The sequence below is a fragment of the Podarcis pityusensis genome (genome assembly GCF_964106645.2).
Source record: "Podarcis pityusensis genome assembly, chromosome: 12".
NCBI lineage: Eukaryota > Metazoa > Chordata > Lepidosauria > Squamata > Lacertidae > Podarcis > Podarcis pityusensis.
In genome coordinates, this window is record NC_138037.1 from 38,111,820 (window position 1) to 38,127,331 (window position 15,512).

The 15,512-nt window shown below is 40.7% G+C and overlaps 1 protein-coding gene across 2 annotated transcripts in view; it reads left to right on the forward strand.

The window, feature by feature from the left end:
* Positions 1 to 15,512, forward strand: part of CHN2 (chimerin 2) — a 145,117-nt gene that overhangs the window by 68,286 nt on the left and 61,319 nt on the right. For both annotated transcript variants that reach the window (XM_080974951.1, XM_080974952.1), the window contains 3 exons: positions 2,904 to 2,935; positions 4,826 to 4,939; positions 6,743 to 7,031. In XM_080974951.1, the coding sequence (XP_080831077.1) occupies positions 2,904 to 2,935; positions 4,826 to 4,939; positions 6,743 to 7,031 (435 nt within the window). The remainder of the gene's footprint in view (positions 1 to 2,903; positions 2,936 to 4,825; positions 4,940 to 6,742; positions 7,032 to 15,512) is intronic.

Consider the following 15,512-nt stretch of genomic DNA (forward strand, 5'->3'; position numbering starts at 1 on the left):
TTTACAATAACATTTTTACTGTGCTTACTGGAGATCACTATAGCAGACGTTCCAAAGAGGAGGAATTGCAGTTCAAGGTCACTGCAATCTTACACCTGGCGTATATGTTTTGTTGACTCATCAAGAGTGCATACCTTGATTCTAAATGTATTTTACTTACAAGAAAATGCCACTAGTTTCGACAGAACTCTTCTTTTTAAGATTACATTGGTTAGAGCTTCAAATAACATCCAGTAAGTCTTCAATGCATGTCTACCATGCATTATCATAACAGAAATTGATCCAGAAATTCTTCCATCCTTCAAAGCAGTACTGTGTATAGTGTTGCACATTTCTGCCACAGTTTATCATTGTGGGTGGACTTGCTTGGAGTCACACATTCATTTTGAGATGCCTTGTGGGATATAGTTTTCTCTAATCTTAGCTATGTCACTGTGTTCAGAAGCTGTCATATCTGTATGAACTATGATCTTGAAGTCAGAGAGATGGGCCATGCCTGAAACCTCATAAAACGTTATTTTTGAGAAAGGCATTTTCATGAAGCTGTTTGACATTTTACACTTGGGTTGTGGTGACGCTAGAATGCTGCTCTGGGCTCCTTGGAGAAATGTTGAGATAAAAATATAGTAAGTAAATAGACACTAGGCATTGCAGAGAGATTCCTCTGCTGAGGATTTGGGGTTTCAGAAACTTTTCTAATATGCTATCGCAAGGGGGGTGGAATGCATCAGAGGATATGTAAGAGATAAGTTAGATTCTTTCACTGTATCATCAGGAGTTTTGGTTTTGGCAATTGCTGACAGATATTTATGAGGTTTCCAGCTAAGCACTGTATACTGAGCTCTCAAGGGACAAAATTTGTACTAACCAGCAGCAAGCAACATTTGAGTTTGTCTGTGTTATATGTTGTTACTATTATTTATTAAACGGATTAGTTGCCTTTTTTGCCAGTGCAATCCGAAGTGACTTACAACAATAAATAATAAACATTTAAAAAAGACAAAGAATAGAAAAATCTAAAATGCTTTCATACTTTTAAAGGCAGGAACAGAACACCCTGGCGGTTAAAGGAGACTACAGATAATTAAAAGACAAAGGCCTAGCAGAAAATAAATGTTTTTGCTGGTGCCTAAAGATACGTACCACAGAGCCTAGGGCTTGCCGATCAGAAGGTCGGCAGTTCGAATCCCTGTGACGGGGTGAGCTCCCGTTGCTCGGTCCCAGCTCCTGCCAACCTAGCAGTTCAAAAGCATGCAGTGCAAGTAGATAAAGAGGTACCACTCTGGCGGGAAGGTAAACGGCGTTTCCGTGCGCTGCTCTGGTTTGCCAGAAGCTGCTTAGTCATGCTGGCCACATGACCCGGAAGCTGTACGCCAGTTCCCTCAGCCAGTAAAGCGAGATGAGCGCGGCAACCCCAGCGCCGTCCGTGACTGGACCTAACGGTCAGGGGTCCCTTTAAAGATATGTAACGATGGCGCCAGGTGAGCTTCCCTGGGGAGAGCATTCCACAAATGGGGAAGCACCACTGAAAAAAGGCCCATTCTCATCTTGCTACCCTGCGGACCTCTTGGGAAGGTGGGGCCCACAGAGAAGGATCTTAGATGGCAATCACAGGGTCTGGGTCAGTTCATGTGGGGAGAGGCAGTCCTTGAGGCCCAGAGCTGCCTAAAGCTTTATAGGTCAAAACCACCACTTTGAACTGGGCCTTGAAGATAACTGGTAGCCAGTGTAGTTGAGTCAGGGTTGGTGTTAATTTACTCAAACTGTCTTGCATCCTGGCTGCCAAATTCTGCACCACCTGCAATTTCCAAACCATCTCCAAAGGTAGTCCCATGTATAACACATTGCAGTATTCTAACCTAGAATTTACCAGAGCATAGACAACAGAAGTTAGGCTAGCTGTGTCCAGATAGGGGTGTAACTGATGGAAAGCGTTTGGTACCACTGAGGACATTTGACCCTAGGAATTTTTGTGGTCAGCCACAATAGCTGGAATAGGTTACCAATGAAAAATCTAGGCAGACAAGTAGGAATAACCGTAAACAAGCTGGAAACCAAGCCCCAGATTAGTTCTGTTTGGATATAGCGTGTGTGAATACCAAAGACAATAGCATTGCAAATAGGCAGTGTAACATGCATTGTTAGAAACAGGTTAACTTGCAGTGCATTCATGTTCTCTGCCTTGTGTAATTAGGTATCCTGAGACTTGCAAGACATTGATCACCAGCCCAAGGACTCTGCTGTGTAGTAGTAATCATTTTACTATTTGTAACAGGTTACACCTGACTTGGTTGCCCAATAAACATTACAGGGCCTTTCCTTCTTTCTTTCTTTCTTTCTTTCTTTCTTTCTTTCTTTCTTTCTTTCTTTCTCTTCATTTTGAAGCATTGCAATAAAGATTAAAACATTAAAATGAAAGGTTTAAAGCCTATCTTTATGGATCCAGCCATAATTCAGTATTGTTTACTGAAAGACTGCCAGTGAAAAGCACATTAGTAATGACTATTTAAATCAGAGGCAACTGTTAATATTCCAGCACTATGCTCCAAATATTAGATGAACATTGAACAAAAACATAGTGCATCAAACTTTGTAAGTAACTGCCCCCTGCTGGCCTGGCATTTGTTTGCGTATAATTGCCAGATTAAAATTTTCAGCATTACGTGTAGCATTTAAAATGAATCCTTTGCGCTCTCTTAGATAAAGGATGCCATCCTCCAGGCTTCCTGCTCGGCAGGCAACACTTCTTTCACCCTAAAACACTTTTTTAAAGTTGTGACCTGCAGTATTTGTGGTTGGGCGAATATTGATGATATTATTGTTTCACCAGCTTAATTTTTTATTGTTGCTTCTATTAATGTATATCTAACTGTGTTGTCTCTCCCCCCCCCCCCCCAATTTAGGTGGAGAACAGACCGAAATACTACGGACGAGAGTATGTATTAAATGATTTGTAGGAAAATAACTTTTAAATGATTTGTAGGAAAATAACTTCTTAAGTAATAATTTGATGCACGACACTGTGCAATTTAAAATTGCTACAAAGAGATCATTTAATGTTAATGAAGAGATCATTTAACTCAGTGTTATTTCTCCATTTCTTTCCACGTACTTACTCAGTTTTTCTTGACTTCCCAGACTCTTCGTTTGCATGCACATGAATTGTCTTTTCAGGTGGTACCTATAGTGTACATACATTTCAGTATGTATTTTGCAGTTAGAGATGTAGAGCAATTCTAACCCAGCCCTGGGAACAACTGGAGAAGTGGAGCCACTGCTGTTGGTCAGGAAAGAAGGTGGCGGGGATCTTTTTGCTTTGGTTGTTTGTTTAAAAGGAAAGACCAGCTGGGTAAAGCCAGAGGCCCATCTAGTCCAGCATCCTATTCTCATGGCGGCCAGCAGTAGCAGCACTCTCCCAGCTTGTGATTTCCAGCAGCTGAGATTCAGAGGTCTACTTCCTGCAACAGAACAAGGCCATCATCATTCATAGCCTTTGACAGCCTTATCATCCTTGGTAAGGTGCAGTAGAGTGGGCCACCTGTCAATGGGCCAGCTTAAAATCCAGGGAATCCTTGGCCTGTTCTTCTCCACCCCATTTTGGAAACTTGTGCTGGCTGTGAACGGCAGCTTCCATTAATACAAGTACAGCAAGGGCTTCTATAGCAGTGGACCCACCCGCCGCCAGCAGAGCCAGGGAGAAGGACTCTTCCACCCAGTCTTCTTCATTTATTTTGTAAATCTTAACTTAGGTCTCCTTTTCAGAATCATAGAGTTGGACGGGAACACATGGATCATCTAGTCCAGCTCCCTGCAATGCCCAGTGTGGGGCTCGAACCCAGAACCTTGAGATTAAGAGCTCTACAGACTGAGCTATATGATCCAGTCTGAATCTGGTGTTGTCTATTCCGAACTTTAAAATGCTGGAAAGCGTAATGCTGGTGGTCAGCAAAAGAGGTTTAAAGACTCTCTCAAGGCAAATCTAATAAAATGTAGTATAAACACCGACAACTGGGAAACACTCGCCTGCAAGTGCTCCAGCTGGAGAACAGCCTTTACCAAAGGTGTCATGGACTTTGAAGACACTTGAACTCAGGATGAAAGGGAGAAACGTGCTAAGAGGAAGGCACGTTTGGCAAACCCTCAACGTTATCAACTCCCGCCCGGAACCCTATGTCTCCAGTGTGGAAGGACATATGGATCCAGAATTGGCCTCCACAGTCACCTATGGACACACTATTAAGACCATGTTCATGGAAGACTATCTTACTCGGCCACGAGTGATCGCCAAAGAAGAAGTAGTCATATAAAATTGATCCAAAGGCAGAAGAGCTGGGAGTAGAGGCAGAGAGCTTGCAAAATGTTACAGATTACTAAAACCAGGCCCTGCTAAGCCCCTGGTTCCAATATTTATTTATTTAAAATATTTATATCCTGCCTTTCTAAGACAACAGCCTTTTAAGGAGGCTTTTAACAGCAGCAGAACAGCTGTAGGAAAATCCCAAAGCAATAATTAAAATGCAGCGCAAATAAATCAGTTGTGTATCACCACCACGGACAGCAGAATTCACCAAAAGCAGCCTGAGCAAATGAATGGAAAGTTTGTGGGCGCAATTTTAATCTCGATTGCAGCATTCTTTGCTATTAGTTCCTCCCAAGATGTTCCCCCTGGCATCAGTTTGTTGTACATACAGAGGGACACAACCCTGTCATGAACTATTTTGTAGTGACTTTTATGTGTCCTCCTTCTGTGTTTTAACACTGAGTTCCTGTGGCCTTTCTCCCATTCAGAGTTATTCTCTAACCTGATGGCTTTCTGTTCCATCAGGTTTCATGGGATCATTTCTCGCGAGCAAGCCGATGAATTGCTTGGAGGTGTAGAAGGAGCATATATTCTCAGAGAGAGCCAGCGGCAGCCTGGATGCTATACCCTAGCTCTCAGGTGAGCTTTGCTGCTTCTGTTTGCAAATTTTAAGAAGTGCTTGTTGGCCATTGGGAACCTGAAGGAATCGTGGTTATAACAACTATATGCAAAACAGTATACTTTTTAAAATGGTATGATGTACGGTAGTCTGTAACGTGTTAGATATTACGATCCATTAAACTTTAAAGCATAATTTTTTGCAGACTCAATAGTTGATTTTATGCACTTTTTGTGATAATAATAATTTATTATTTATACCCTGCCCATCTGGCTGGGTTTCCCCAGCTACTCTGGGCGGCTCCCAGCAGAATTAAAAGCACAAGAAAACATCAAACATAAAAAAACTTCCCTAAACAGGGCTGCCTTCAGATGTTTTCTAAAAGTCAGATGGTTGTTTATTTCCTTGACATCTGATGGGAGGGCGTTCCACAGGGCGGGCGCCACTACCAAGAAGGCCCTCTTCCTGGTTTCCTGTAACCTCACTTCTCGCAGTGAGGGAACTGCCAGAAGACCTTCGGAGCTGGACCTCAGTGTCCGGGCAGAACGATGGGGGTGGAGACGCTCCTTCAGGTATACTGGGCCGAGGCCGTTCAGGGCTTTAAAGGTCAGCACCAACACTTTGAATTGTGTTCGGAAATGTACTGGGAGCCAATGTAGGTCTTTCAGAACTGGTGTTATGTGTTCTCTGCCGCCACTCCCAGTCACCAGTCTAGATGCATCCAAAGGCCAGTAACAGCCACAGAGTACCCCCCAAATAATTCACATTATATCAACACCATCACCAGTTAGAACTAAAATTATACCAGTTATAACAACAACAACAACAACAACAATTTATTATTTATACCCCGCCCATCTGGCTGGGTTTCCCCAGCCACTCCAGGAAGCTTCCAACAGAATATTAAAATACAATAGTCTATTAAACATTAAAAGCTTCCCTAAACAGGGCTGCCTTCAGGTGTCTTCTAAAAGTCTGGTAGTTGTTTTCTCTTTGACATCTGGTGGGAGGGCGTTCCACAGGGCAGGTGCCACTACCGAGAAGGCCCTCTGCCTGGTTTCCTGTAACTTGGCTTCTTGCAGTGAGGGAACCGCCATGAATTGTATTTAACCATGATTTAAGAGTATATTGGGTACAGAAAACGTAGAGCGGCTAACCTGTGACACTCTGGAGCTGATTAAGTTATCTACCCCTAGTGCAAATGAAGAAGGCTGCCTTATTATGCTATGAGCACTGCATTTGCACATAAGGGGGTCGCAGGCTATCTTGAGTCTCTCATCAACTTCACTTACTGATTTCTAAACCCTATTTAAGCAATAAAGTGAATTGTACGCCACAGATTGTTCAAGACTTTCTATCACCTCGTCCCCTGTAATGAGCAAGGTTCCCCCTGGTAACTTCAGACATAGCTAAGTGCCACATTGGCTCTGATTTGAGCTGATATTAAAGACACATAGCTGGTTTTGATTCCTGTGTAAGAGGACACCCTGCTATACCTTGGTTTACTAATGCAGTGTTGTGACTGTTTAACCACAGTTAAGAACAGCAGGAAAAGAGCAGAAGGGAAGCAGGGATTGCATTAGTCCAAAGTTCTCTTCCGAGTGCAGTTGAGGATGTTCTGCACCGGTCTATAACACATGTTCATGCAGCCCTGGCACAAACCTGTTTCATCTGAATATATACTGGTTCCTTGAGTCTGTACTCCGTCCTCCAGCTTTATAGCTAATGAGGAACATGGCCTTTTTATAGCCTGCATCATCTGAGAAATCAATGTTTTTAGTGTTCAAACACTAATGCAACAACTTCATTTTGTTTTAATGCAGGTTTGGCAATCAGACCTTAAACTACAGGCTTTTTTACGATGGAAAGCACTTTGTAGGGGAAAAGAGGTTCGAGTCAATACATGATTTGGTAACAGACGGCTTGATAACGCTGTACATAGAAACCAAGGCTTCTGAATATATTTCAAAAATGACGACAAACCCTATCTATGAACACATTGGATATGCCACTTTGCTTAGAGAAAAAGTATCCCGGAGACTGAGTAGATCAAAAACTGAATCGAGGAAAGCTAGTGTAACCACATGTGAAGAAAACGCACCAGTTGAAAAGGTAAGGTGATTCATAAGGAAATCAATCCATATATAGATCTGCCTTTAAAAAATGCATCTGGGGCACTCAGTCATTAAAATGCACTCAGTGGCTTGTCATCAACTAACTTTTAGTCAAAGTAAACCCACTGAAATGAATGGACCTCAGTCATGGCCGTTAATTTCAATGGGCCTACTCTGAGTAAATGTTAGTTGGCTACAACCCAATGTATTTGTTTATATGTTAACATTTGAGGTGCAAGCAGAAAGCTGAAATCAGATCTATGAAATTATTCTGTTCCTCCATTGGGAATGAACTCCAGATGATTGCATGCCCTGCCTACAATAGCTTCCCATTGTAACAAGAACAACAACAACAACAATTGTATACCACTTTTCCTCCCTAGATCTCAGGGTGGTTCCTTTCTGCACTTAAGAAATATGTGTCCAGGTAGCATCTCCCAGATAAAATAAGTGGAAAAAAGCACCTGAGCACATACAAATATTTAAATTCAAATGAGAAGCTAGGTCTCTTGAGCTCAGCATTGTATACATCAATAAGCAGTACCTCTCCAGGGTTTAAGGCATAATTCCCCCTCTCCTAGTCTTACCTGGAGATGCTGGTGATTGTAACCTCCCCACCTGGTTTGCAGTATCTGTCTAAAAGAGAATGTAGCCTTGCTATTGATTCCTGAATGTAAGAATTTGTGCTGATTGCCTGTTCACCAGATCTCAAGTTTGTTAGCCTTTAACACAAAGTTCAAATCTCTGCTTTACTATTTTGGTGAATGGACCTGATTTTGGGGGCGTGGCTTTTCTTTCTTTCCATCTTTGCTTTCAAAGTTGTTTTTGTAGTAGCTGAGCAAACAAGTAGTAGTTAACATAAAGCAATTCACGGAGAAATGCAGCTGAAATCAGCTTGAAATGTGTGACAAATGATGAATATTCTTATAAGAGGTTGTGTGTTCCCGCAGATTGAAAAATATTTCAAACGAAACCTCTTTTCTGGTGTAAGTGCTTTTGAAGGTTATTTAATACATAATTCACGTAATGTGTTTGCATCGCAATCAAGATTATGTTGTTGACCGGCGTCTGAAAAGCAGTGCCTGACTGCTGGAGGATATAATTTATAGTTTTTATTTATGATACTGTTTCAGTCCCATAAGGACATTTCTAAAGACATTCTCTGTTCAAGACAGCAAATGTCTTAAGTTGAACTGGCTTTCGTTTCTAGTGCAAATGACCAAGGAAGACATAAGCAGAGTGAAATACACAAGAAAGCTTTATTTAATAATATTTAGAGCAACTGACATTTCAGGCTTTTGGAAACAGTAACACAAATTAAACTCAATTAACTATAAATTACTATTATTTAAGAGACACGTGCCCAGAATAGAAAAGCACCTTACAAGGCTGTGATGAGCTGTTTTTTGGATTTTATATCAGCATAGTTCAAAATCTGAGAGCTTCACTGTCAGAAAAAGGAAGGAATCATAGAATTGCAGAGTTGGAAGGGACCAAGAGGGTCATCTAGTCCAACCCCCTGCAATGCAGAAATCTTTTTGGCCCAAAATTTCAAGTTGTCACACTTCTGACAATCAGATCACTGTAGTTTTAAACCCTGGCCAATGGATCCATGTGCATACCCTTACGCTATGCATGTGCTGCTTCATGCAACAATATTTGCATGCTCACCTGCTGAATACATTGTGCCACCCATTATTTCAGGTATGGAGAAAAGAGGGGGGAAACGTAAGTTCAGATTCTACCACGCCATCTGCAAAAACTTTCCAACAGACGATTTTGTGAGAACTGGTGGTGCAGGACATAAACAAATTAAGCCACTGCATACCACCCTTTATACAACACTGGGTGTTGGAGACGGTCGTTGATTAGTGTGGCATAGGGGCACTAGTTTGTAATTTGAGAAAATAGTTTTCTATCCCAAAGAAACATTTCCTCCTAACTGATATGAAATAGGTTTCCTGCTATCAATATTCCTCCAGTCTTTTAAGTCAACACTACTATTCTGCTTATAAACAGAATAAATTTATGAGTGGAACTTGGGAAGCAGGTTTGGGTTGTTGGTTTTCCTTGTATTCGTTGTTCCATCTCCCAGTCTCCAAGCCGTGGTCCCTGAAATGTGTTAAGAAAAATGCTGCAGGAAGTAAATGTATTGTTGATAGCCGTAGCAAAAAAAAAAAATTTTCTCATTGGAGTACTTTGCATTACATTCCAGAAAAATCTAATTTGTGATGGTTGGCAAAGACCATTATTAGTATGGGAGAAAGGATTTTATCTATGCTGTATAGAACCATAACATGTTGTGACTGAAGCGGGGCAGGGGACATAAGCTATTTTGGCAGAGCAACTGCTACCCCTCAGAACCTCTTAGAAACATCCCTACTTTTAAGATACGGTATAGAATCATAGAATTGTAGGGTTGGAAAATACCCGGAGGGTAATCTAGTTCAACTCCCTGCACTGCAGGAATCTTGACTAGATCATACATGACAGGTGGCTATCCAACCTCTGCTTAAAAACCTCCAAGGAAGGAGAGTCCACCACATCTTGTGGAAGTCTGTTCCACTGTCAAACAGCTCTTACTGTCAGCAAGTTCTTCCTGATGTTTCATCGGGATTTCCTTTCTTATAAGTTGAATCCAACGGTTCAGGTTCTAGCCGCTGGAGCAGGAGAAAACAAGATGGCTCCATCCTCCATGTGGCAGCCCTTTAGATATTTGAAAATGGCTAAAGGAGAGAATGTCAACAGGAGAATGCTAGGTATGCAATTAACTCATCAGTTAAAATCAGCATGACTTAAATTTTGGATTTGGCGCTTTTAGAAAACCAGAATGAGGCAAATGGGCACGGCTATTTTTGTGTATACAGTGGTACCTCTGGTTACAAACGCTTCTGGTTACAAATGCCTCAGGTTACAAGCTCCGCTAACTCGGAAGTAGCTGCTCCTGGTTGCGAACTTTGCCCCAGGATGCGAATGGAAATTGTGTGCCGGACGTGTGCCCGCAACGGGAGGCCCCATTAGCGAAAGCGCGCCTCAGGATAAGAATGGTTTCAGCTTAAGAACGGACCTCTGGAACGAATTAAGTTCATAACCAGAGGTACCACTGTACTTGGTAAAATTGATTATATTTACATAATAGTATCTGGAAGTTGCTTAAATAACTTTTACTCCCATTTTGGAGTAGGTAAAATAAAGTTTGTTGGTTTGTTTCAGTTATCTGCCCAGATAGTTTAGAATTTCTCAACAAAAAGACATCTTTAAAAACGTACTGATGGAATTAATGCTTTAATGTTGCCCTGAAAAAAGGGCTCACAAACATTTCAAATACAGTTTAAACTTCTGCAGTGATTAGGAGAGGTTAAGTCGGTTTTTTTGAAAAAAAGAAAGAAAATGAAACCACCTTTTATTGATAGCATTTCAGAAGCCAAGAAACTACTGCAGAGGGCATTAATTTCCCTGATAGGTTTGTTAAACCATTTGTGGGATGTAGTTATTCTTCCCTGCACGAAAGGTTGACAACAGAAATTATTGAATGGCTCAGTCATTCCTGAGACTTTCCCCCTTCGGGCAGGTCAGCGGAAGGTTGTTACAATGCCACTAACTAGGAAGAGAATGCATAACTTGGAACTGCCTGAGGAATCTGTCCACTCTCATAATACAGTTTCCTGGAAGTTGTAATTAGTAGTACTGTGCCAGACCCCATAAGAAAAATGAAACGCATATTCCAAATTAGTTGCTTTTCTTTGGGTCTTTTTCATCCGAATAATTATATAGGTCAGAAATCATCATCATAAAAGAAGAATATTTATCTGTCATTATCCCTCAAACTAAAAAAAATAGGCATTCCACTCTTGCTGTATTAAAAATAGGCAATAAATGAATGTATAAATGCATGAATGTTCATACAGCACTTTTTTTAAAAAACCAGGTGAATAGCCACTTTAAGAATTGGGGGGGGCTGGGGCTGCACCATTGTTCAGTTTTCTTATATGAAGGCCTGTCATTGCACAGCAGCTAAATGTTTGCCTATTGCTTTTATATTAAGTCTGCTTCATCCAAAGGTCTTCTAGCTTCCTCCAGTAAAACAGGTTGCTAGTATACAACACACATCTGAAGGGTTTTGTCTGTTTCTTTTGAATTGAGCATGTGATTCGAACTTGGAAATTATCCCGCATTCCCAGGAAAGTGAATACTTGCCAGTCTTTTTTTGTGTGTGCAAAAATTGACATAATACATCATCATAGCAAGTATAATTCATAGACTCCTGGTGAATCAGCAACACCTTCATTGGGGCTCAAGGGCATGCTGTTGAACTCCCCCGCCACCGCTGACGCCGCCTCTAATAAGGTCTAGCTATTCTGTCTTTAAACAAACACTGCATTTACCTTACCAATAAAGTACAGTCGTACCTTGGAAGTCTAACGGAATCCATTCCGGAAGTCCTTTGAACTTCCAAAACCAAAGCACAGCTTCTGATTGGCTTCAGGCAGCTCCTGCAGCCAATCGGAAGCCGCACCGGACGTTTGGCTTCCGAAAATTGATCGAAAACCGGAACACTCACTTCTGGTTTTTGATCAGTTGGGAGCCGATTTGTTCAGGAGCCACAGCGTTTGAGATCCAAGGTACGACTGTAAAAGGAGAATGTGAAATGTTGTCCCAAAGTAGGAATGCTGGAATAATCCTACCAGTAAAACAACAGCTTTATTGTCTGTAGGTACTTAAAGCAATTTTTGTTAGTATTTTGTATTTTTTGGCGTTTTATGCTTTAGTATATCTCTGTACGTTGTTGTGCATCGACTTGATATTTTATATTATTCAGTGGTTTATAATGTTATATATATATAAATGAATAAAGCTCTGAGGAGCTATAGAGCCATATTTATTCATTTTTTTAAAATGCCATTCTGTTTTCCCATGCTCTGTGGCACATTCAAATATTGATCATAACATTTGGTCCATTCTTAGTCATTAAAAACGAGCTTAGAAGTGGACATGCTATGAAACTGTGGCTAAATTGCATCAGCAGTACATGTATTTAAAGTGTAGCCGAAGCTCGAGCTGTAAAAATTGCATGTGGAACAGCTACTGAAAACTTCATAAACAATTTCTCATTAAAGATGATACAGTGGCACATCCATTTCCTGCCCAGATTTCTTCCTTTATGCAATCACTGGAAAATATAAGGCAGCTCTGTAGGCACAAATCTATATTTGATTATCTCACCGTGTTTTCTGAGATGGAGAATGTAACAATGCAATAATCTTTCACCTATCATTGTGTCCAAGTCGCCCAGTGTGCTTTTCAAATACAGGACTTGTAATTCTATGTGAATTGATGTAGCTTCCTTTGCACAAGCAGAAGGTTTTGAGTTATGCAGTTCAAAGAAGCCCTTTTTTGCACTCAGTTTTACTTTTTGAAAACATTTTCTTCCATGCAACCTTCATTCAAAGATGCTGATTTGTTACTTGAACAAGTTGGCATATAGAGCACTTAATGGCTTTGGATCAGTTTACTTGAGGGATTGCCTTGCCTCATATATGCATTGTTTTACCAGTTTGTCAAAGTTACGAAGTGCCATATATTGCTTGTTCTACATATGTGAGGAGCTGATATTTTTATGTGGCATCATCACCTTAATGCATTGGAACACTCTATTGACACTAGACATGTGTCCTCATCATTGCTGTTTTTCTAGAAAAAGACCTGCTGGAACTCACCACGAACGCCTCCCTTGTTCTCTTATAATGGCAATGGCGCCCACTAGAGAGGTGCCAGAACTGAGTTCTGGCAAGTTCCAGCTGGAAAAAAAAAGCCCTGGTCCTCATTATAATTAGATGCCTGTTGGAAACTTTTTTATTTCAACAAGTCTCCCCAGACATATTATTTAGTTATGTATATTCATTTTTTTTAATTTTTTGCTGATTGTATGTATGTTTTCTTGATAATTATTTTATACTTGCTGCTTAGAGATTTTTCTGATTAAGTGATCTATGGTTTTTCATAACTGTACTAAGGCTATTGACTCAGTCATAACATGTAACCTTTTTATTTAAAAGGCTAGGTAAAAATAGGTAGCTACCTTAACTCATAACCTGCCTTGTTACTGAATCCTTTAGGAAGGAATCAAGTAAGGCTTACATTTCATAAAAGTGGGGGTGATTTATTGGCGGAGCTACATGTTTCAAACACTAGATGGCAGCTTTACTTAAGAGTTTTTATGGTTTTTGTTTTTAACTTTTTTTTAAAAAAGATACAGTAGCTTCATGTGCTTTTCTGGTTTGTTTATTTATTTAGTGTGTTTATCCTGCCTTTTGGGATAAAACTCTCCCAAGCATCAAAGAAGTACATCTCAAACAGCAAAACGAGACCAGTGCCCCCATGTTAGCTTCAGAAATAAAGCAGAAAACAAAATGTGGTTTATTGCAAGGTCACATGATTCAGGATCAACCCTCTGAGAAATTTGTCTACATATACCCTTGCCCTGTTTAGTCTTCAATATGGGTGCAAATTAATATTACATGTTTACATTTACATATTTAAATGTCTGTGAAGGGTACATTTATCTGGCAAAGCTTTAACCTGAGCAGTGTATGCAAGCAGGAGGAAATATTATTTCTGGGAATTATTGCTGTAGAAACCTTTTCAAATTTTTTGCATACATTGTTCGTTAAATAAACTGCTTGGACAACAGGCTTCTTTTAAAAGTATTGGTGTTTTAAAAGGGCTTGTTAAATAGTAAGCACATTCTCTTTAAAAAATATATCCTAAATTGTCCTGTTTACTGAGGGTGCTTAATATATTAAATGGGCCATTCAGATATTGCAAGTGGGTTGTTTCCAAGTTTTAAAGAAATACCGTATTTTTCGCTCTATAACACGCATCCGACCATAACACGCATGTAGTTTTTAGAGGAGGAAAATCCGTAGGCATGACACCCGTAGGCATTCCCTCCATAACACGCACAGACATTTCCCCTTACTTTTTAGGAGGAAAAAAGTGAGTGTTATGGTGCAAAAAATACAGTACTTACCAGATTTTTCCTATTTGGAAATACCCCAATTCTATGAAAGAGGGCAAAATAACCACCTTAATGTTAAGACAGAATTTTTAGACAAGATAGTATTGTCACACAAAATGGACTAATGTACACACCCTAGTTTTACAGGGCACCACTTTCCCATCTCCCCCTTTTCACCGGCAGTCGCAGCCTAATTCTATGCATGTTTACTCGAAAGCAAATCTCACCCAGCTCAGTGGGGTTTAGCCCTCAGGTCAGTTGTGCATAGGATCACAGCCTGAAAGCCATTTCCGGTGCAACATTTAGCAAGCACGGCGTGGCTCCTGGATCGATTCCTGTGAGACCTGTGTGCCCTTACTGCTAGATAAAAATGATCCTGTGAGCTGAGGCCTGATTCCTGGAAGAGTGCAGTGTTTGGAGATCTGTCTGTGCGCAGCAGGGATTCATGACCCAATTGGACAAAACATGTTCACTGTCTATAGCATGACCCATTTCAGTAGCAGACCTGAGGCTGATAAATATTTTTTTTTTCTAATCAAAACCTTAAAGACGAGTGCTGGAGGCCCTCAGATTTGCTAAGCCGGTTCTTAATGGCAGTCGGTAATTGAATAGAAAAGCAGGGCTTGTAAGCAATCATCCGACCCTCTCCATTCTCCTTTTTTGTGTGTGTGTGCTTTTACTGTTGCTGCCTCTCTATCAGCAACAACATGTGCCTCTGAAAGTGGCTGTCAGCCTTCCAATCCCATCTGCCAAGCTGTCTGTTGCCAGGCTTCCTCTTCAGCTCCCAGGTTGCTGCGTCCTGTCTTGTTTTGCTGTTTACACGCAACCCCCCGGCTCTCTTCAGAGTCACCTCTCAAACCTCAAGTTGTATTTCCTGCCCAGATACGGGTGATCATTATGAAGTCGTCGCCCTTGGATTTTCAGCTGAATCAGGGAACTTTTCCGCTAGGTTTATTTAAAAAAAACCAGGGTGGATAGCGGATACGATCTCGTACAGTCGGTATTCTGTATGAGTTTTTGCATTTTTATTCTACATCTCTCATTGATTCTGGAACTTTGTGTAGCTCTTTCCCATCTGTTTTTAAACAGGGTATTATAGCTTACTAATTCGCTTCCAGGGTTAAGAGATGGTCATTTTAAAAATAACACGTGCATCTTTACATGTGCATCAAACTACCGTGTGAAGTATTTTGTATAGGCTTTGTTTATTATGTGGATGTGACACTGTTTCTGTTATTACTTCCAATGCTGCGAAGAAAGGCGTTGTTGCCCCATTTTACAAAGCAGTGAATTGAAACGGAGAGGTTCTGGCTTTCCAGGGTAAAAATCTAGTCATTCAAACAAGGCGTTGAATGCCACTTCCTTATACATAGGAACTGGATCCTGTTTGAGTCATTTGAAGCAGGCTTCAGATAATGCCGGCTACAAAAGTGTTGACAAAATATTTTCTTTGTCATCAAA